Consider the following 20,996-nt stretch of genomic DNA (forward strand, 5'->3'; position numbering starts at 1 on the left):
CTGCATCATCCCCTGTCTACTCCATTCTGATCCTGTAGGTAGAGAGCACGATTTGGGTAAGTCTGTTCTGAAAAAGCTTCTCATGTGGTTCTGAGCAGTCTTTTCCCTTTTGTTCCTTTTCCTCCAAAAAGCACCAGGACTCATGATGGTGTTGTTATTTATTTCTAAGCCAGAAGAAATGTACTTGACAGTTGTGTCCTTGGGGATTTTAGCAGCCCACAAACCAGCATTTAATAAACAGCTGCAGTTACAAAGTCCGTGGTCTGAGCCTAGTCTGTGTTTTTCTGTGTTCCTCACAGAACGTTTTCATGATCCTTCGCATGTTCTAGGGACCTAGTAAATATTTGTTGCTTTATTATAAGGGTATTGAAGATGTTGTGATCTGAAATAGAAAAATAAGACATTTGAGTGATTGAAAGGCAGATTGCTTACACATATCTGGGTTTCTGTAGAAGGGCTTCAAGAGAATATAGAAGTTAAGTGAGTTAAATAAAAGAGATGATCTAATTTAGATGAAAGAAAGTGAAAAGGGCATTCCTGGCAGGGACACTCACTTCATGATAGCTCAGAAATGAAGCAAATATAATGAAGAGAGTTGATGGCAGGTCAGTTTGGGGAAAATAGAAGTTGGCAGTTACATAGGATAGTGAAATTCAGTTAAGTAAATATTAATGATATTGGAAGAAAGATCAAGAATTTTAAATGGATTGGGAACTAATTAGTAGCTGCTTTGGGGTTCTGTGGAAAGGAAGATAATATAAAATTTCAAATGATAACTAAGGAGAATGATCCTTTTTTTTGTTTGTTAATGTTTATTTATTTATTGAGAGAGAGAGAGAGAAAGCACGCAGGCAGAGACAGGGAGGGGCAGAAAGAGGGAAAGAGGATCCCAAGCAGGCTCTGTGCTGTCAGCACAGCCAACATGGGGCTCAATCCCATGAACTGTGAGATCATGACCTGAGCTGAAATCAAGAGTCAGATGCTTAGCTGACTGAGTCACCCAGGTGCCCCATGGAGAATGATTCTTAGTATTTTATTTTTTATTTGGGACTATTAGGAAAAAGGGATTTGAGGGATGAGGATACTTTTAGTGCTTAATATGATTAAGCATATGGTTAAGACTGTACTAAGCTTTGTATATAAATTATGTCGTTTAATTTTATCCTCAGAACTTTGGGAGGCAGGTTTTGTTATCCCCAAAGGTCAACTGAGGCTCAAAGATTTTAAGTAACTTAGCCAGGTTCATACAGTGAACATGGGAAAGAGCCACGGTTAGAACTTAACATGGTCCCACCCCTAAGTCTTGTTTTTATCCTTTACAAAGTGTATATTTACCAGTGGGATGTATTGGAGGAGGTTCCCAAATAAGGTACCCATCACCTTGTTTTCAAATGTGTGGCCTAAACCTTCATCATTAGGATTACTCCTTCGAGTTGGAAAGGATATAGCCTCTAGAGGATCAGTTTTTACGGGAGCACAGATTGATGTTCCATAACTTTTTCTGTCAGATATGTTCTGAGCACTTTTATATCCCACCCGTGAAGATGAATTCTTCTCAGTAAAAGTTGTTAAAATAACTATTAGGTGAGAAATCCATTAATTATGACCTTGTGTTGTTCTTCCTTTCATCCTGTCATTCACCTGTGTCACAGATGACCTGTTTGGGGCTTGCTGTTTGAACTGGACTTTGATCATTGGCAGTTTTGAAGAACAGTCAATGGATGATTTAATCCCCTCTTGGGATTTCTTTTCCGATAGGTATTTTAACAACTTTTGGATTTATTAGTAGTTAACATTTTCAGAAGTTGCAATGGCCTTTTGTTTACTCCTAGTCAAGCAGTTTCTACATACAAAATCATTCATTGCTTTAATTTCAAAAGGTACGAGTACCAGTTGTTTGGGATCCCAGAGCTTAGTGTTGGCTTTGTAACTAATATTCTCTAAAATGAGTTTGGTTTCTCTTGTTTCTCGCAACTTTAATATTCAGTGATTTTGAAATAATAGTCTTCCAAAAGTCAATATATAAATAAACCTCAGTCTACCCTAAGTTTCCCAGCCTCTCTGATAACTTTGATACTGTTGAATTTACTTAACTAATTCATAGCCTGGTAATTGCAGGGGGCACTAGATTTGTGACGTGCCCAATAACATGTTTAAATGGAAAGATTTCTATTTTCTCCTTAATAATAATTAATTATAACCATAATTTATTATTGTTATTCAGTTTTGCCATTTATGGTCTTGAATGGTATTTGACCCCTAGAATTCATAAATAAAGTTTTGTTGGAACTCAACTATGCCCATTCATATATATGGTTTATGGCTGCTTTCATACTATAATGACAGGATTGAAGTAGTTGCAACAGAGACTGTATTGCCTGCAAAGCCTAAAATGTTTACTGTCTACACCTTGAGAGAGAATTTACTGACTCCTGGTCTAGAACATTTGAAATGGTGTGATAGAACTTTAGAGTCAGATCTGGTTTCTCTTTAAGCTCCATCACTGAACAACTCTGTCATATTGGACAAGTTACTTTAGTTCTTTGAAACTCTGTTTATTCTTCTGTGAAATTCAAGTAGATCTCATTCTCTCAATTTTATTTAATGTGAATTCATTTATTTAATAGTTATTTATGGAGTGTCTTCTATATACCAGGCACTATCAAAGGCTGGAGATATAGGACTGACATGATAGTAAGATATTAGATATCGTACATAAAGTAGTACATTACTACAGATAGTAAGTAATTAGGCAAATTACTAAGTAATGTAACATCAGATAGTGATAAATGCTATGAAGAAAAATATAGTGGTAAAAGGAGACCGAGTCATATGGTGCTACTTTTGATAGGGTCGTCAGGGAAGGTCTGTCTGAAGAGGGAATATTTGAGTAGAATCTTAAATAAACAGAGGGAGCATTCTTCTGTGTACGGGGCAAAAAACATTCCTGACTGAGGAAACATCAAGGGCATAAGCTTGAGGCAGGAACAGCAGGAAACTTAGTGTGGCTGTGGTAGGGGAGTGATCTATGGGGAGAGGGGTATGAGGTGAGGTCTGAGGGTCATTGGGGCCCTGAGCTTGGAGGGCTTTCTAGGCCTTGGTAGGAGTTTGAATTTTACTCTGAGCATGAGAAAATATGAAGAAGGGAGGCCTGTTAAGAGGATATTTTAAAAGGCTGACTAGTTTGGGAATGTTAGCAATGCAGGTGGTAGAAATGGATAGATTTAAGATGTATTGTATTATTTATTGAGAGAGAGAGAGAGCACTCGTGCATGCGTATGAGCAGGGGAGGGGCAGAAAGAGAGGAGACACAGAATCCGAAAAAGGCTCCAGGCTCCGAGCTGTTAGCATAGAGCCTGACATGGGGCTCAAACTCATGAACCTTGAGATCATGACCTGAGCCAAAGGTGAATGCTCAACTGACTGAGCTACCCAGGTGCCCTCAGATCTATTTTAAAGATAGACTATATGGGTTTGCTGATAAAATATACATGGAATATTTATTGACTCAGTAAATGTTAATTTCCATTCTTTTTAAGGTAATATGAATAACCATATCTAGTAAATGTGAAATTGTATTTGTCAAAGATTAGCTTATCCTCTTCTTCAAGTTAATAATCAAGTAGAATCTTGGCTTCTTTGTATAATTGCCAGCAAAAAATTTATTTTGTGAAAAAATTGATTTTACATCATTTGAAGAAATTCTCCAAGATGATTTTGTTATGCCCCCAAAATTTTTTGAACACAAAAACAAAATTTGATAGTTATTTAATTTAAATTATATTGTAGTTTAATCTGAACATAACCTATTACAAAGATTCAGTAAAACAAAAGTAATTTCATATGTACAGTGTTTATTTATTTATTTATTTTTAAAGTTTGTTTACTTTGAGAGAGAGATTGTGGGGGAGTGGCAGAGAATGGGGGAGAGAGAGAGAATCCCAAGTAGGCTCTGCACTGTCAAGAGTAGAGCCTGATGCTGAGCTTGAACTCATGAACCATGAGCTTATGACCTGAGCCAAAGTCGGACACTTAACAGACTGAGCCATCTAGGCACCCCCACATGTACTGTTTTTATTACATTGTTTATTTGAAGTCTTTTCTGAATCAGCTTGTCTTTCCAAGTATTTCTTTATTGCCATGTATGTTTTGAAGTTTGGAACATTTCTTTATTATTTTAATTCTTTTCCAAAGGTCTCTTAATTATTCAGCCTAACCGTGAACATTTAGTAATTTATGGTGTTAATATTCATTTTACATGTCTAATTTATAATTATTATTTTTTGTATTTTATAGAATGTTGTTCCAGCTGAGGTGTCCCTTGTTTGTGTAGTGAAGCCCGATGAATTCTGGGATAAGAAAGTAACACATTTTTGTTTTTGGAAAGAAAAGGATAGACTTGGCTTTGAGGTAAATATACTCTATGTAAAAAAGCAGAAGTGTGTTGTATCTTTAAAAATAGCATTTTGCTGATATTATTTTGTTTGCTTGTCATTGGATACCAAGCTGTGCTCAAGGAGTTCTCACACAGTGCCTAAGCAATGATTAGTATATAATTGACATTCACATACTTGTTGAATAGATTATGATTCCTTGTCAAAGACCACAAATTCTTTCTTGTTTTCATTTGTATCACTCTTTGTATTTTTTAGCGTTTTTTTCCCTAGTTTTAACATATTTTTAAAATTATTATTTTTAAGTTTATATCCAAGTTAGCATACAGTGCAATAATGATTTCAGAGATAGAATCCAGTGATTCATCCCCTACATATAACACCCACTGCTCATCCCAGCAAGTGTCCTCCTTAACCCTTGCCCATTTAGCCCATCCCCCCACCCACAACCCCTCCAGCAACAAACCCCTCAGTTCTCTGTATTTAAGAGTCTCTTAAATACAGGGCGAGAGAGCCTCCCTCCCTGTTTTTATATTATTTTTGTTTCCCTTCCCTTATATTCATCTGTTTTGTATCTTAAATTCCACATATGAGTGAAGTCATATGATGTTTGTCTTTCTCTGACTGCTTTTGCTTAGCATAATACACTCTAGTTCTATCCACGTTGTTGCAAATGGCAAGATTTCATTCTTTTTGATTGCTGAGCAATACTCCATTGTATATATATACCACACCTTCTTTATCCATTCATCTGTTGATGGACATTTGGGTTCTCTCCATACTTTGGCCGTTGTCGATAGTGCTCAAACCTATAAAACACGAGATCATGACCTGAGCCGAAGTCAGATGCCTGATTGAGCACCCAGGTGCCCCTAGGTCTTGCTTCATATCCATTCTGATAATCTGTTATTTTAGTATTTCATAAAACCAGGTGGTTTAAAATCTATCTTGCTAGGTTTTGTGTATTTTTTGGTTCTTTTTCTATTTTTTGGATTATTTTTTATGATAACATTTTATCCGTATTGTAGTTTATATCTCTTATTTAGATTTTTTTTGTGTGTGTACACCCTAGGTTTACAATATACATCTTTTTTTTTTTTTTCCCAATGTTTATTTCTTTTTGAGAGAGAGAGACAGAGCGTGAGCAGGGGAGGGGCAGAGAGAGGGAGACACAGAATTGGAAGCAGGCTCCAGGCTCTGAGCTGTCAGCACACAGCCTGATGGAGGGCTCGGACTCATGAACCGCAAGATCATGACCTGAGCTGAAGTCTGACACTTAACGGACTGGGCCACTCAAGTGCCCCTATAATATACATCTTTAATTAATGGACTATTACTTGCAAATAATATACCATTTAACATATAGTGGAAATTACCTAAAACACTGTATATCCAATATTTTCTCCCCTTGTTTTCATACACTTTACTTCTATTCTGTAAACACACAATAGATGGCTACTATTTTTGCCATAGATAGTCTCTTTACATCAGTTTAAAATAAAAAAAAGAATTTCATCTTTATGCCGTTTCTGGTGTTCTTCATTTCTTTTTGGAGATTCATCTGTTTGTCTAATATAGTCCTCTGTCTAAAAGGCTTCCTTTAATGTATCTTGCAGTGCAGGTCTGTTATCATCGAATTTTTTCAGCCTTTTTTTTTCCCTGAAAAAACCAAACAAACAAAAACCATTATTTCTAATATGGTTCTGAAAGATATTTTCAGTGGTTATAGAATTTTGTTTCATTGTTTCTTTCAGGACATTATCATACCAGTGACTTATTTCCATAGCTCCTGTGGAGAGTTCTGTTATTTGTATCCTTGGCCCCCTGTGTGCCATATATTTTTTCCCCCATTGGCCACCTTCAAGATTTTTCATTTAGTTTTTGTTTTTTCTGCAGTATTATTATGTAATGCCTTGATGTATTTTATTTAGTATTTATTCTCTTTGGTGTTCCCTGAACTTCTTGCATCTCTGGTTTGATGTCTGCCATCAATTTTGGAAAATTCTTACTTTCTTTTCAAATATTTTATCTGCTCCATTTTCTTTTTCTACTTCTTCTAGAATTCTAATTGCATGTATATTAGACCATTTGAAAATTTCTGGGTTGGTGTTCTCTTTTATTTTTCCATGTGGTTTTTTTTTCCCCCCCTCGGGTATTTCCTGTTGATGCATTGTCATTTTTAAAAAAAAAAAATTTTTAATGTTTTTATTTTATTTTTGAGAGAGAGAGAGAGAGAGAGAGAGAGAGACAGCATGAGAGGGGGAGGGGCAGAGAGAGATGGAGACATAGAATCTGAAGCAGGCTCAAGGCTCTGAGCTGTCAGCACAGCACCCGACGTGGGGCTTGAACTCACAAACTGAGATCATGACCTGAGCTAAAGAGAGCCACTTAACCAACTGAGCCATCCAGGTGCCCATCTGTTGATAACATTTTCAGGTTTACTGTTTGTTTCTTTGGCTTTGTTGAGTTTATTGATGAGTCATTCATTGTAAACTCAACTTCATCTGTGTTACCATGTGTTTTGTTTGTAGTATTTCTTTTTTTTTTTTTTTAATTTTTTTTTTTTTCAACTTTTTAAATTTATTTTTGGGACAGAGAGAGACAGAGCATGAACGGGGGAGGGGCAGAGAGAGAGGGAGACACAGAATCGGAAACAGGCTCCAGGCTCCGAGCCATCAGCCCAGAGCCTGACGCGGGGCTCGAACTCACGGACCGCGAGATCGTGACCTGGCTGAAGTCGGAGGCTTAACCGACTGCGCCACCCAGGCGCCCCTTGTTTGTAGTATTTCTTTTTGATTCTTCGTTATAGTTTCTTTTTGCTGAAATCCCCCATCTGTTCTTGCCTGTTTTCTTGTAGTTTTTCCATGAGAACCTTTAGCGTGTATTATAGTTATTTTAAATTCTTTACCTGATAGTTCCAGTATCTGGGTCTGTCTTACTCTAGTTACGTCATTTGCTTTGATTCCTGATTGCCTTTTGCATGCCTTGTTATTTTTTGTGGCATGTTGGACATCTTGTTTAGGATAGTAAAGACTGAAGTAAATAGTATTTGTGCGTGTTCATGGGCCCATCTTGGTTTTCGCTAGGTTTTTAGTGGGGCAGGAGAGTTAGCCACGCCAGCAGTTGAGTTGGCTTTGGCTTTTGTTGTTGCTTTTATTTTCCTTAGTGCACCACAGGCTTCAAATTCCTCTTGAGCTACCTTGTGTTGAAGATGGTGCTAGCTTGCCAGAGACTGTTTTTTTCAGTGTTTATTTCACCCTCAGCTAGAGGTCTTTCCTTTGTACCTTGCCTCAGAAAAGATCTCTCTCTGCATTATAGATGCTCTGTCAACCAAAGACTGCTGTTCCTTGCTACTCCGTGGTTGTCCGAGGGGCATTTTCTGTTATTCTGGTTCAGTCTCAGTCTTAGGCAGGCTTTGTGACACTGAGTCTAGGAAGTAGAGCCCTCTTTCCCAGCTTTAGAAGGGCTGTGATGGTGTGGGCTCATCATATATTCTTGCCTCCAGCAGAAGATTTTTCTTTTCCTTTCCTCCAGCTACAGTGGGGCTGTATTTGTGCTCCAAGGTCATCTGGGTTCTGTTCCCTTTCCCTCATCATGCAAAGGTTTTTGTTCTCTAGAGGAGACAGAGTTGAAGAATCAGGGCTGTCTCATCTTCATGCCTTTTCAGTGGTGGCTGCTGTTCACGTCTCCCAGGTCTATATCTGAGAGAGGCTGTTTGAAGTTTCTTACCTTTTTTTTTTTTTTTTGGAGAAGAGAGAGTGCATGCAAGTACAAGTGGGAGAGAGGGTCAGATGGGGGGGGGAGAGAGAGAGAGAGAGAGAGAGAATATCTTAAGTAGGGTCCACGTTCAACACAGAGCCTGGCATGGGGCTCGATCTCACAACCATGAGATCATGACTTGAGTAAGATGCATCAAGAGTAAGATGCTTAACCATCTGAGCCACCTAGGTGCCCCTGAAGTTTCTTATCTTAACCATCCTTATCTTTCTCATGATTCCCAGGAGGTCTGTGTAGAAGAGCCTGCAAGTGAGATTGAATTCTTGTTGTGTCTGTACTTTCCGGAGGTTTTGTATTTTCACATTGGTTCACATTTGGCCCTTAGCGATTTGTTAAAAATGGTAGCTTAATCCTTACCTGGCTTGTATCATTTCTGGCATTTTCCTCAGGAAAGCAAGTGTTCTAGTCCCATCTTTTCTTGAAAGCGCTAACCTATTCCTGTTTTTCAGGTTAATTGGTTTTCCTGGTAACTCTTGTGTGTTGAAGAAAAGTTGTCATTTTGCAGATTAACTTGCATTATTTTGGTGGTGGTGGTGCTGGTGGTGGTGTTCTGAGGGTTGGAGCATTGTTCATCTCAGCTTTCTGCATCCTATGCAGATGGAGTCGAGTCCCCCCCCACCCCCCCCACCCCCATTTTATCTTGCGTACTTTTGTCATCGGTTGACTTGACTGTGATGTGGACTTAGTGGAAAGATGTGCCGGCACTGTAGGGGAAGGCTGCCTTCTAACACCGTTAGAAAAGGTGTTACCCTGATAGTTGAATGAGAAACTGCATCCGAGGGGGGAGAAATAAAAGTGTAGTGAGGGAAGAGAATAAAGGTTGCCTGAATGTTGCCATGATGAGTGAGTACTTCTGACAGGCAGGGAGGTCTGCTGTTCATGCCAGTTGTGCAGGAAATGTTGCTCTGAGAGAAAGTGAGCAGAGGCCAGTGGTTTAGAAACTAAAGCTGCGAACACAGAATAGGAGAGAAGATCCCTTTTGTGAAGAGCCTGTCACATCCTGCTTAAGCATAGGCATCTGCTCAGAAATGCTATGCCTAGTTGAGTCTCATGCTATATGAGTTCATAGTGACTAAACACATTGCATCTTGGAAATAAAGTAGAAAACAGAGTTCCTCTCTGCTTAGATCTGGTGTCATAGATTGATGTTTAAAACCCAACTATGAAAGTTTTTATATCACTATATTGTTTTCTTTCAGTCATTGAAGAGATTTAGCTAGGATATTTTCCCGAGTAAATAAGCACTAGGCACTTATTAAAAAGCCTAATATCTTAATGAGATGAGAGTAATTTCAAATGCTGGCTAATGTACTGCCAAGCACATTCAACTTTAAGCGGCAGTTCAGCACAGCCATTATATGATACTTAGAGCTATGTATAATTAAATTCAACATAGATTCTCGTTTAATCAAAAATTACTTTCCTTGATGTTATTTGGATCATTTGGGCTGTTGTAATTAAGGTTGTGTTTTTGGATATATACTAAATATTTTTAAAGTACAACTTTGTTATAAGTACAGCATTCCTATAAGCAACAGTATGTTTTACTTTATAGAATTATCCATAAGAAAAGTTTATTTATTACCATCTGTCAACAACATTCATCAAATAAACACCTACTTGTTGTTTTAATGACAGCTTGTTTTTCCCACATGAATTCACATTTCCTTGCTCATCATCTTTCCTAAATTTTTCTTCTAGATGACTTTCTTCCTGTTTACTTCTCTGATGTTTTTCATCAGCTATTGAATATTCAGCTCTCATTGCTCACCTAAATATTTCCTTATGTATTGTCCTATCTCTGAAATAGGTACCTACCTGTTCAGTTTCCCTTTTAGCAGTTCAGATATTCATGTACTTTTTGTCCTTCAGCAGCATTCTACCTCGTGGCTTTGATAGCTTTTGCTGGTTAGATGATAGTATCTGTAGTCTATTAAATGACAAGATAAAATTGAAGTAGTACGGCATTAATCTTATCCTCAAATTGGGAGACTAATAATCACAAAGGATCTTTACCTTATTCTTTATTGTTATTCATGAGAGTAAAAGTTATTTACTGGCAATGTTAATCAGCCACCATTATAAATTGTTTTCTTCTCTTATCTCCTCTTAATACTGCATCTGATTCTGTTTTTTCCTTTTTCTTTTTTTGAGGCCATACTAATGCTAGGATCCAGGACCAGAGACTTCCTTCACGTTCTGTTGGGAGCACCTCTGGCTCCATGTATTATGACTTCTTTCTAGTTTTTGCAGAAAGCAGTTTTCCCTTACTGAAAAAAATACTCCCCAGCTAACAGATACAAGCAGACATACACGTTGAAATAATGTATATATATATAAACACATATACACACATGAATCTGTAGTAAACCCGCAAAGACACATTTTTAATTCATATCTTCCACACACATTTTTACCATTAAGTAAAATAAAAAATGAAATGTAAGTGCCTGCAGAGTAAGAGGTTCTGTGTTAAGTTTTTTTGGGAATGTTTTATTAGGAAAGAGTGAATGTTCTAGGGAGAATAAAGGAGAAACAAGTTCTGAATCTTTTTATAAGTAAGTTTCTATACTAAAGAAAACCTTCACAAATGTTTTGATTAAAGACAATATGGCCAAATACCTTTCTCTTCAAACTAGTTAAGCAGTCATATGTGCTAGTTAATTAAGTATTGTGGAGTAGTTATTTAATTTGTCTTACTTTAACCTCTCACTTTTTCAAGTAGTATTTACCTTTAAACATTTTTATGATTTTTATTTTCTTTGAATGGACTTGGCAAAAGTTTGAAAAACTTATGTAGGGTAGTGATATTTTTTATCTAACTTTTTGCAGTTCCATTGTTTTATTCTGGCTCCCTTTGTGCTTGTTTTCTAGGTTTCACATTTCTTTGGAGGTAGATCTGAAGTTTAGATTCCTGCTTAAAATGATACCTACTTTGAATGTAACTGATTAATCTTTTCTTCAAGAATTTAATGGTATCTATACATATTATTCATGGAGATGAATAGTTGAAAATAATTTAGAATTATTTAGCAGTTAGACAAAAATCAGAATATGATCTCTACCATAATCCTGAGTAGATCAAGCATATGTTAAAGAATGATTTTCATAAAAGTAGAAACATGACACTCTTGAAAATATAACATAAACACAATTCATACATAGGTAAATCATTGTCTGATGAGGTTATCAGTAATTTGTAAGGTGTGGTTAAGAGTTTTTGAGGAATTTAGGATTTTTACAGACAGATAAGATTGCCAAGTTAGATGCAAAACTGCTCAATGTCCTTTAGATCCATAAATTCTAAATTTGAGGTTATGCTTTATTTCACTAGACCAAAACTGATCAGTTTCACTGATCATAAACTATTTGCATTTTTCTGAACAATATCTACAAATTAACCTGTCTCTGACTAGTCTATAGGAAGTCAATCAAAGGTACAGACCCAGCATTTCTTGAAAGAACAGTAATACCTTCTGCCCATTCCTAAGATTGAGATAGATTTTCTGACACATGAATCTCATTTCATCAAAATTATTAGTTAGCATATGATGATGTCTCTGGTACTCAAAAATTATGGTAAAAAAGATAGCATATGTTGTAATTAAATCAAATTTGAACTTTCATTTATGAACAGTAAAAGACTTTCTACCCTTTCAAAGAGTCGTCTATCAGGCTAGGCTTACAAACCTTTTCTCACTTATAGTTGCTTAAAAAGAAATGTAAAAATTATAAAAATAAACCAGTCAATTTTTTTAAAGTATAAAAGTTAAAATTTCAAAGATTAGGTTATGAAAATAATTTCCCCTTCTGTTTTTGAAGGTATAGTACCATTTTCATCATAATTTATATATAGTCTTAAAATTGAACATAAAAATAGATAATTTTGTAAATGGTTTATAATAACTCACTCCGCATCTTACGTAACTGTTTTAAAATTAAAGATCATCCTTAGCATTTGTTAGATGGGAAAAGTCAAAATTGATCTATTTGGTGTATATCATGTTATTTGATGGTTTAATGAAGTTCCCTTTAATTCAGTATTTTATAGTATTAACAATTTAGTAAATCCTTTCTTAAAACAAGCTCATTGTATACTACTTCTCTGTTATGCTCTGGGAAAAATGATAACATACTATAGAATGTTATAGAGAGTGTTCTTGAGATTGTCAGAATTTTGGGGAGAAGTATTGCCAGTGAGTCAGTCTAAAGAAATTCTTTAGGAAAATGTATTATTTTAAATGTTTTTTTGAGAAATGAAATCTTGAGTTTATGGTATTATCTTCTTTCTCCAAGGTAAGGAATTGTTTGATTTTTAAGGAGGTTTGCTTTTCTGCTCAAATGTAGTTTTTCTGACAATCCCTTGATTAGAATAGGTGACATTGTCAGTAAATATTTGAAAGAAAGTTCTATAGGAGATAAAGAACTGGCTAGTATGCTTAATATTCTAATGCAATGATACCTACCTATTTGTGTCTTTTTGAACTGTTTAATAATTCTGCTCTAATTTGCAGTGTTATTTCTTATTAAGTAGTTAAAGATTTTCACACCTTTTTCTGTAGTTTTGGAAAATATTTCCTTAGACTTCTTAGCAATTATGGCATTATTTGTGTGTTTTTATATGAAGAATCCTGGGGTAAAGGGATTAGACATAATATGCATGACCTAAATGTGATATTTTGGACCTTTATTTTCTAATTTTGTTTTTAATTTTGGGGATGATTGCTTTTGGGTGTGTATTTCCCCCACTTTGAGGGGAAATAAAACATTTCCCGTAAGATAAAATAGCCCTGACTTTTCACTGCTTCATATTTAAACCTTTTATGAAGGTTTGTTGTATTAGTGATCTCTTTCAGAACTGTTAACAGAAATATAGGAAATCTTACCAGTATTTTGTAACTTGAGAAGCTGTAATGAATAGCTTAGAGAAAAATCACCTAGGGGCACCTGGGTGGCTCAGTCGGTTGGGCGTCAAGTTCAGCTCAGGTCATGATCTCATGGTTTGTGGGTTCCAGCCTAGCATCAGGCTCTGTGCTGACAGCTCAGAGCCTGGAGCCTGCTTCTGATTCTGTGTCTCCCTTTCTCTTTGCCCCTCCCCTACTTGCTCTCTCTGTCTCCCTCTCAAAAATAAATAAACATTAAAGAAAATAAAAAAATCACCTAGTGTGAGATTCCAAATTTGTTTCACCACATTGACTGTGATACGTGTGAGTTCTCTCTCTGTTTTTTTGAAATGTAGATTATTTACTTTCTAATCTGTTTCTGCGCTTTTCCAACTTCCAGAAATCTCCTTGTCTGCATAGTTTACTTTCTTAGCACTCCAGTTTTACTTCAGGCCTAAATCCTTGCCCTTCCACCCCCAGAAAAATACGGTTTCTTACCATATTTACTTTGCTTGTGCATTTGAATTTGCTCTTTTTGTGAAATCCTGTTTCTCTGTGATGCTGGCACTGGAGTGGAGTAGAGTCATTGGTTCATTGTAGCTTGGTTTGTCATCTTAGAAGCAGTTGTAATTTATATGCTGCGTTCTGGCAAATGGTGTCATTTTCCAAAGGTAATTGGACAACTTAACTTTGTAAACAATGTACTTTTGCTGTGGACTGGAAGGAGGCTTTCTCTTTTCTTTTATGGATGCTTCTCCTGACTCACTTCAGAGGGGTGATACTTAGATATTTGGTTTTTCATACAGTAAGATTCTTTCCTACTGTTGTGAACCCTTCTTAATTTTTTTCCTTCATTCTTTTTGAACATTATCTAATAAAATAGAATCAGTTATTGGTGTTTTGCCAGCTTCTTCTGCACTTCTCCTTGTCCTCAGTCCCCCTCTTAAGTAAAGATGAAATTATTGAAGTAGAAACTGATACTTCACCACAGTAGATAGTTCCTTAAGTTGTTAATTTTAAATGGTTGTGATTTTCAGTCTTCTGATTGTTAAAGCTATTGTTTTTCTCCACAGACATAATTTAGCTTTGAGATACCTTTGGTATTGATACAGTTCTGTGTATCTACATGGCAGATCTATTTTCACTTTGAACAGCCATCAGTGAGTTTTATAAGAATATAGATTCTATAAAATATTTTCTAACAATAGAGAAAATGAGTCTTATGCAGGTCTATAATTGTGATATGTTCTTGTTTATGTCTATTTTGCGTAAGTGTAAATATCATAACAATAATCTTAGGTAACTTTTTTCTTCAAAAGTTATGTTTCCTAAGAGATAGTATTTTCTTAAATATATTTTATGTGATAAAAGACAGTGACTCTGCACTATTTGCATTTATGTTGGTTTTAGGAAAAAAGTTTTTTTACAAGAAATATTCAGATGCAAGTACAGCTTTTGCTCTGCATAATTAAGTAATTTCACATTTTCCCTTTGGCTTATTAAACTTGAAGTCTGTTACCAGTGACTTTAATGTATTTAGATACTACAAATATATATTTCTACATTTTTTATAATATAATTTATGTTAACTTTTATTATTATTATTTTTTTTAGTGAGGCTAACCAGTGTGTGTAGAAAGTGACAAGTACTCTTCATTGGGCAAGATAGGTCATATATTAGAGAAGAATGGTCCAAATTAAATGTACAGCATGACAGCTCATTAGAATATGTCCTCTTACGAGCTTAAAGAGACATAGATAGTTTAACGCAGCTGCCTTCTTTGGCAGATTGGAAAAATAGCCTGGAGTGAGTTCCTTTAGGCTGACTTCTACAAAGTCAGTGAATTTGTGACAGAGCTAAGGCACAAACCTGGAGTGATTGGTTCCTAGCTCAGTATCCTTACAATTAAATCATTATAATGGTGTTTAACCTAAGAAAGGTATTTAGAAATCATTTGGGATATTCTAGTAAAACTTTGGTCCCTCTGTGCTATTGCAACAATATTTAGATTTATTTAGAGTATTTTTAACAAAGGCTGTAGAAATAAATCAGAAAACTTTAATCTACTTCTTTTTATGAAAACAACTCTGTAGAATATTGCAGAAATAAAAAGCTCATTTCCTTTGTAGAAACATATCTTATCCATCCTTATATTCCCAGCACTAGAACACATAGCTTCTAATAAATAATACTTCTAATCAGTTTAACTCTTTTAAATAATGAATGTTGAACAAATGAATAACATCATTAAAAGTTAAATTATAATAAGAGGGACATGAAAGGGATTTTTCAGTAGACATTTTTTCAATGTCCAAATAGAATATTGTGTCAGGTGAGGCAGAGTAGAAGACCAGAGAGACTATTCATTATATTTTACATTCGTTTCTATTCAGGTGTCTTTTCAGATGTGAATTGGTGCTTAATTTAGCAAGCAGTATTTCTTCCTGGAGTAAATACATATTTCTTTTTCACTGTTAGTGTATATCTAGTTAATAGATTGCTAGGCACTTTGGACAAAGGAAAAGGCCCTCCGTGGGAGCTGACTGTGTTTACTCTTGCTCTTGTGGAAATATCTGTCTAGATCCCAGAAGAACTTGCTGGAAGATGAGATGGTTCTTGTGACCTGAACGCCACTTAACATTTACTGTTCAGCGTCATGCCTGTCCTCTAGTCTAAAGAAGCCGCGTTAGAACAAGAGAATAAAATAAAGCCCTCTGTGACAGATTTTTCAATAAGAGAAAAGATGTTGTGTTCTTTTTATTCTGAGATGTTTATTTTATTTAAAAAAATTCTTTAAGATGTTTGTTTTGGGGTGCCTGGGTGGCTCAGTCGGTTAAGCGTCTGACTTCAGCTCAGGTCATGATCTCACAGTCTGAGTTCAAGCCCCATGTCAGGCTCTGTGGGGATGGCTTGGAGCCTGGAGCCTGCTTCAATTTCTTTTTTTCTTTTCTTTTCTTTTCTTTTTTTAATGTCTATTTATTTTTGAGAGAGACAGAGACAGAATGCGAATGGGTTGGGACAGAGAGAGAGGGAGACAAATCTGAAACAGGCTCCAGGCTCTGAGCTGTCAGCACAGAGCCCGACGCGGGGCTTGAACTCACGAGTCGCGAGATCATGACCTGAGCTGAAGTCGGACGCTCAACCGACTGAGCCACCCAGGCGCCCCTTTTTTTAAAATTTTTTTTTAATGTCTATTTATTTTTGAGAGTTCTTTTTTTAAACTTTTAATTTTTTAATGTTTTTATTTATTTTTGAGAGAGACAGAGCACAAGTGGGGTAGGGGCAGAGAGATAGAGGGAGACGCAGAATCTGAAGCAGGCTCCAGGCTCTGAGCTATCAGCACAGAGCCCGACGTGGGGCTTGAACTCGTGAACTGCAAGATCATGACCTGAGCTGAAGTCAGACGCCCGACTGAGCCACCCAGGCACCCCCTGCTTCAATTTCTTTGTCTCCCTGTCTCTTTGCCCCTCTGCCACTTGCGCTCTCTCTCTTAAATATAAGTAAACGTTAAAAATTTTTAAGAGATATTTAAGTTAGCTTTTATTATTACCTAAACAGGAAGACTGTGAAATTGAGATATGCTAAACTTGTGCAAGAGAGATTGCATTAATTGCCATTTAAAACGGATGGGTATAATATAGTTTGCTGCTGTTAAACTAACCAAAAATGTAATTTGGTGTTCTATATCTTTTCTTTTACTTTTTAGTAAATGTTTGTTTATGTTTTAGAGAGGGAGACAGCACGTGCACATGCACACACACACACACACACACACTCACCCCAGCAGGGGAGAGGTAGAGGGAGAGAAAATCCTCCGTGCAGAGCCTGATGCGGGGCTCGATTTCAAAACCTGGAGATCATGACCCAGGCCAAGATCAAGAGTGGGACACTTAACTGACTGAGCTGCCCAGGCACCCTTCTTTTACTTTTTAAATGGAGAAAAGGCATATAAACCCCCTCAGCTTTCTTACTACTACCATCTCTAGATCTCCCTTTGTTCTCCCTGTAACCTCCCTGCTTGCTGCCTCAGAAGTTAGCTTTTTCTTCAGTCAGCTACTGACAGTTGTTCCCTTCTCTTGATTCTGTGTTTAGTTTTTAAATACAGTATTTGCTACATATTCTTTTTAAAAACATGTAGGTATATATGAAGCTTAATACTGAAATAAACACTTGGTTACCCACAGCCCATCCCAAGAACCCAAATCTCCATTCTTTGAAATAAAGGTAACTTATTTGTATTTATCCATCCTTTGTTCATATTCTCATTCTGTGTGTGTGTGTGTGTGTGTGTGTGTTAATTTAGATGTGAAAGACAAAATCTTCAGAAGAAAATAGGGAATGTTTACCTTTTATAATTCTTTTATATTTGTATCTGTAGAATTGCCATTTAAAGATATTATTTGTTACTAAATATTGTATTTAGTTTCACTTATTTTTGAGCTTTTAAAAATGGTATGATTTTAACGTTCACTGATCTGCTTTTTTTCATTCATCATCATATATATAGGATTCATGCATACTCTTGTAGTGGATGTAGTTGATTCATTCTCACTGGTGAATGTCATTCCACTATGTTATTCTGCTATGTTATTCTCCTGTTGATGGACATTTGGGTTGTTTCATTCTTTTGCCATTATGAATGATATGCTACAAAAATTTTTGTATATGTCTCCTGGTAAAACATGTATAAAGTTTTCTCTTTTTGCAGATTCACTAGACCTAGGTTATAGAAATGTTCAAATTTTTAAGATAATGCCAAATTGCTTTCCAAAGAGGCATTCTAATTTACATATCCAGTTGCAGTGTATAAGAATTTTTACTCCTCCACAGCCTTGCTTGATATTGGCTAATACTTGATATTTTCAAGTCCTTGTGGTCTTTTCTTTTCCCACATTGTCCTTGGGTATCAGTGTTATGCCAGTGTCATGAAATGAGTTGGGACTGTTCTCTGCATTTCTGTTCTCTGGAAGCATTTGTTTAAGATCAAAATGATCTGTTCTTTGATTTTTAAAACTCACTCATAGACTGGTGGGGCATTTTCTTTCTGGAAAGATTCTTTTAAAAGAGAGATTTATATTTATTTTAGGCTTTTAGTATTTTTATTATAAAAATTATGAACACATAAAAAATACACAAAATATTATAGTTAACTCCATGAATTCCTATACCCAGTTCCAGCAATCATCATTCCATGGTCCATCCTGCCCCCTCCTTACCTTAATCCACTTCTGTCAAGGAAGACTGGAGATATTGTAGTGAAGGAAATGGAGGACATTTGAATTTATTTGTAAATATTTTACTATATGTCTCTAAAACATAAAGGTCTTTTTAAAAAAATATAACCTAATACCATTATTCTACCTTAAAAGAAACAATTCCTTAATATCAAAGAGCCAGTTGGTTTTAAGTTTATAATTACTTAATAAATGTTATAAAAGGACTTAGTTATATAAAAAATATATATGAATTATATATCTCACTTTAAAATTTGTTTATAAATGTATATATAAATCATGCATGTGCATGGATTATTTGACTGATTGATTTGAATCAGGATCCAAAGAGTGGCAACTTATTGTGATTGATTGAGATCCCTTTCCAAGTAGATACAGTCTTAAAATCTGATTTGATTGATTTCTGATTTGATTGATTATTGATTTCTAACTTTTTTCATTGTGGTGAAAGAATATTATCAGTTCCTTTGAAATATACCAAGGCTTTTTTTTATGGCCTCATACACAGTCAAGTTTTTAAATATTAAATGCTTCTTGAAAAGAATATGTACTTCTCTTATTATTGGTTGTGGGATTCTGTATTCATTAAATAAAGCTGTTTAATATCAATTTTTCTTTCTCTTATGTCTCTTAAAGAGACCAGATTGTTGTTTTTCCTATAGTTTTTCATGGCAGCAAGCATCTGCGTGGTGTAGTTTAACATATTCTTCTGCCTTTTTGATTCTCTGTATTTCCATAAATTGATAGTTGGATTTAGAGAATTGATTAGATTCATGTTTTCTTTTTCCAAGGCTGTTCATTGGTGGTGATGTGTTCCTTGATCATGAAACTCATAATAGTTGTCTTCTTTTTTTGTGATGTTAGCAGCCATTTATGTTTAATGCGTGGATTTATTAAAGATTTAAAATGATCTAGTTCTGTTATTCTTTCTTCATTTATTAGCTAGAATACTTCTGTAATGAGAAGCTTACCTTCATTGATTATTTGTTTACCCAGTGGTATGGTTTGTATATGAAAGTTGAGAGAAATGCCTGTTTCCCTTTGTTTGCTGGTTTTCAGTAAATTTGTTCCCCATTGTAGTCCAATGATTGTCATTTCTTTTGTATCAGTATGAGCTCATTGGATTAAACATACTTAATGTTTCAAAATATAGCACTTGTTAATTTTATTGACATGCAAATTGTTACAATTTTGGCCAGTGGAAACCTTTTCAAGACCTTTGGCACAATCCTAGTAGTCTTTGATGCCATTCTTGATATCTGGATGAGAAGATATTCTAAGCTCATCGTGTGTTTCTAGCCCTAAGACCTGGAATTGGCCTTTTTTTCAAAGAGCCTTGATTCCCTTTAGAGGGAAATGGTATTTGTAGGTAACAGTCTGGATACTAGAGGTGTGCATTTCTACAGAACTGGTCATTATTTCTAAACCTGTTAATGGTTAGAACTAGAAAAATTGTGTGTGTGTTTTTATTTAAGTTGAAAGATATCATGAGTTTAAATTGATACTTCCAATTCAAATTGAAGAGCATAAGGGGAACTTTTTCCTTGTTGTGTCTTCCTTTTCAAGAATTCCACTTTCTCAAGGACCTCAGGAATGGGAGAATTTAGAATGTCTTCTATTAATCATTCGCTTTCTTCCTCATCAAGTGATCTTAGAATAGCAATACTAAAATTACCACTAATGCTATGATTCCTGAAAATGGGGTCTAGTGATTCACTTCATTGGTTATAGGTGTGTTTTTTTCTTATGTCAATTGTGATACATTATTTTTTATAGGAATTTGTCCATTTCTTGTAAACTTGCATACTTATCGACACAAGATTGTTCTGTGTCCTACTATCTTTTAAACCACTGCTGCCAATGTAGCTGTGTTCTTTTCACTTGTATTGCTACATATTTGTGCTTTTCTTACTGCTTTGTCATCTCAGAAATTGGTTGATTTTATTTTAGTTTTTTCAAGGAACAACTTTTGGCTTTAGTAATTGCTTATTTTTTACCTTCTTCTTTCTATTATCTTTGAATTTTTTCTTTTGTTCCCCCACTACCCCCCTGTCCCCAACTTCTTTGATAGGTTACTTAGCTCATTATTCATTACCCTTTTTTTTTTTTTTTTTGCTAATATAAACATTTAAGGCTCTTAGTTTGCACTTAATACATTGTTTTCAATACCAATTTTTTAATAAAGTCTAATTATGGTAGAATCAATTTTTCTCTGATAGTTTTATGAAGTTTTGATACCATGGTTTTGTTACCTTACTAAGATTATCTCCCCCCACCTTTTAACCAAGCAGTTAGCAGTTTGGGTAAATTTCCCCTCATTTAGTGTTTATATTATAACTTCATACATGGTGTGGATGTACCCCACTTGCATATTGGGTATGTTTCTAAATTTTTCGTTTCCTTCTTTCTTTCTCTAGTAGTTTGTCCACAAGTTCTTCTTATGTTGTTTTTCATTTTTTTACTTTTTAAAAAAGTTAGCTTTATTGAGGAATAATGTACATGTAGTAAGATTCACCCCTTTTAGCCTACAGTTTAATGAGATTTGACAGATACATATAGTTATAAATCCTTCACCACAGTCAAGATATAGAAGAGTTCCATAATCCCCCAAAACTTTGCTCATGGCACTTTGTAGGCTCCTTTTCCACCATTCTATGGTGCTGTCTTTTCTTCATTTTCAGGCTAGTTGGTTTCTCTGTGACCTTGG

At 35.5% G+C, this 20,996-nt stretch overlaps 1 protein-coding gene across 7 annotated transcripts in view; it reads left to right on the plus strand.

The window, feature by feature from the left end:
- SESTD1 (SEC14 and spectrin domain containing 1) overlaps positions 1 to 20,996 on the plus strand; it is a 151,012-nt gene that overhangs the window by 71,530 nt on the left and 58,486 nt on the right. For all 7 annotated transcript variants that reach the window (XR_002083311.2, XR_002083315.2, XM_019460933.2 and 4 more), the window contains one exon: positions 4,297 to 4,410. Coding sequence is in view for 5 of the 7 variants with exons in the window: in XM_019460933.2 (XP_019316478.2) it covers positions 4,297 to 4,410 (114 nt within the window). In the remaining 2 variants the exon portion in view is untranslated. The remainder of the gene's footprint in view (positions 1 to 4,296; positions 4,411 to 20,996) is intronic.

Source organism: Panthera pardus, unplaced genomic scaffold, assembly GCF_024362965.1.
Source record: "Panthera pardus isolate Hobbes unplaced genomic scaffold, ASM2436296v1 HiC_scaffold_10, whole genome shotgun sequence".
Taxonomy (NCBI): domain Eukaryota; kingdom Metazoa; phylum Chordata; class Mammalia; order Carnivora; family Felidae; genus Panthera; species Panthera pardus.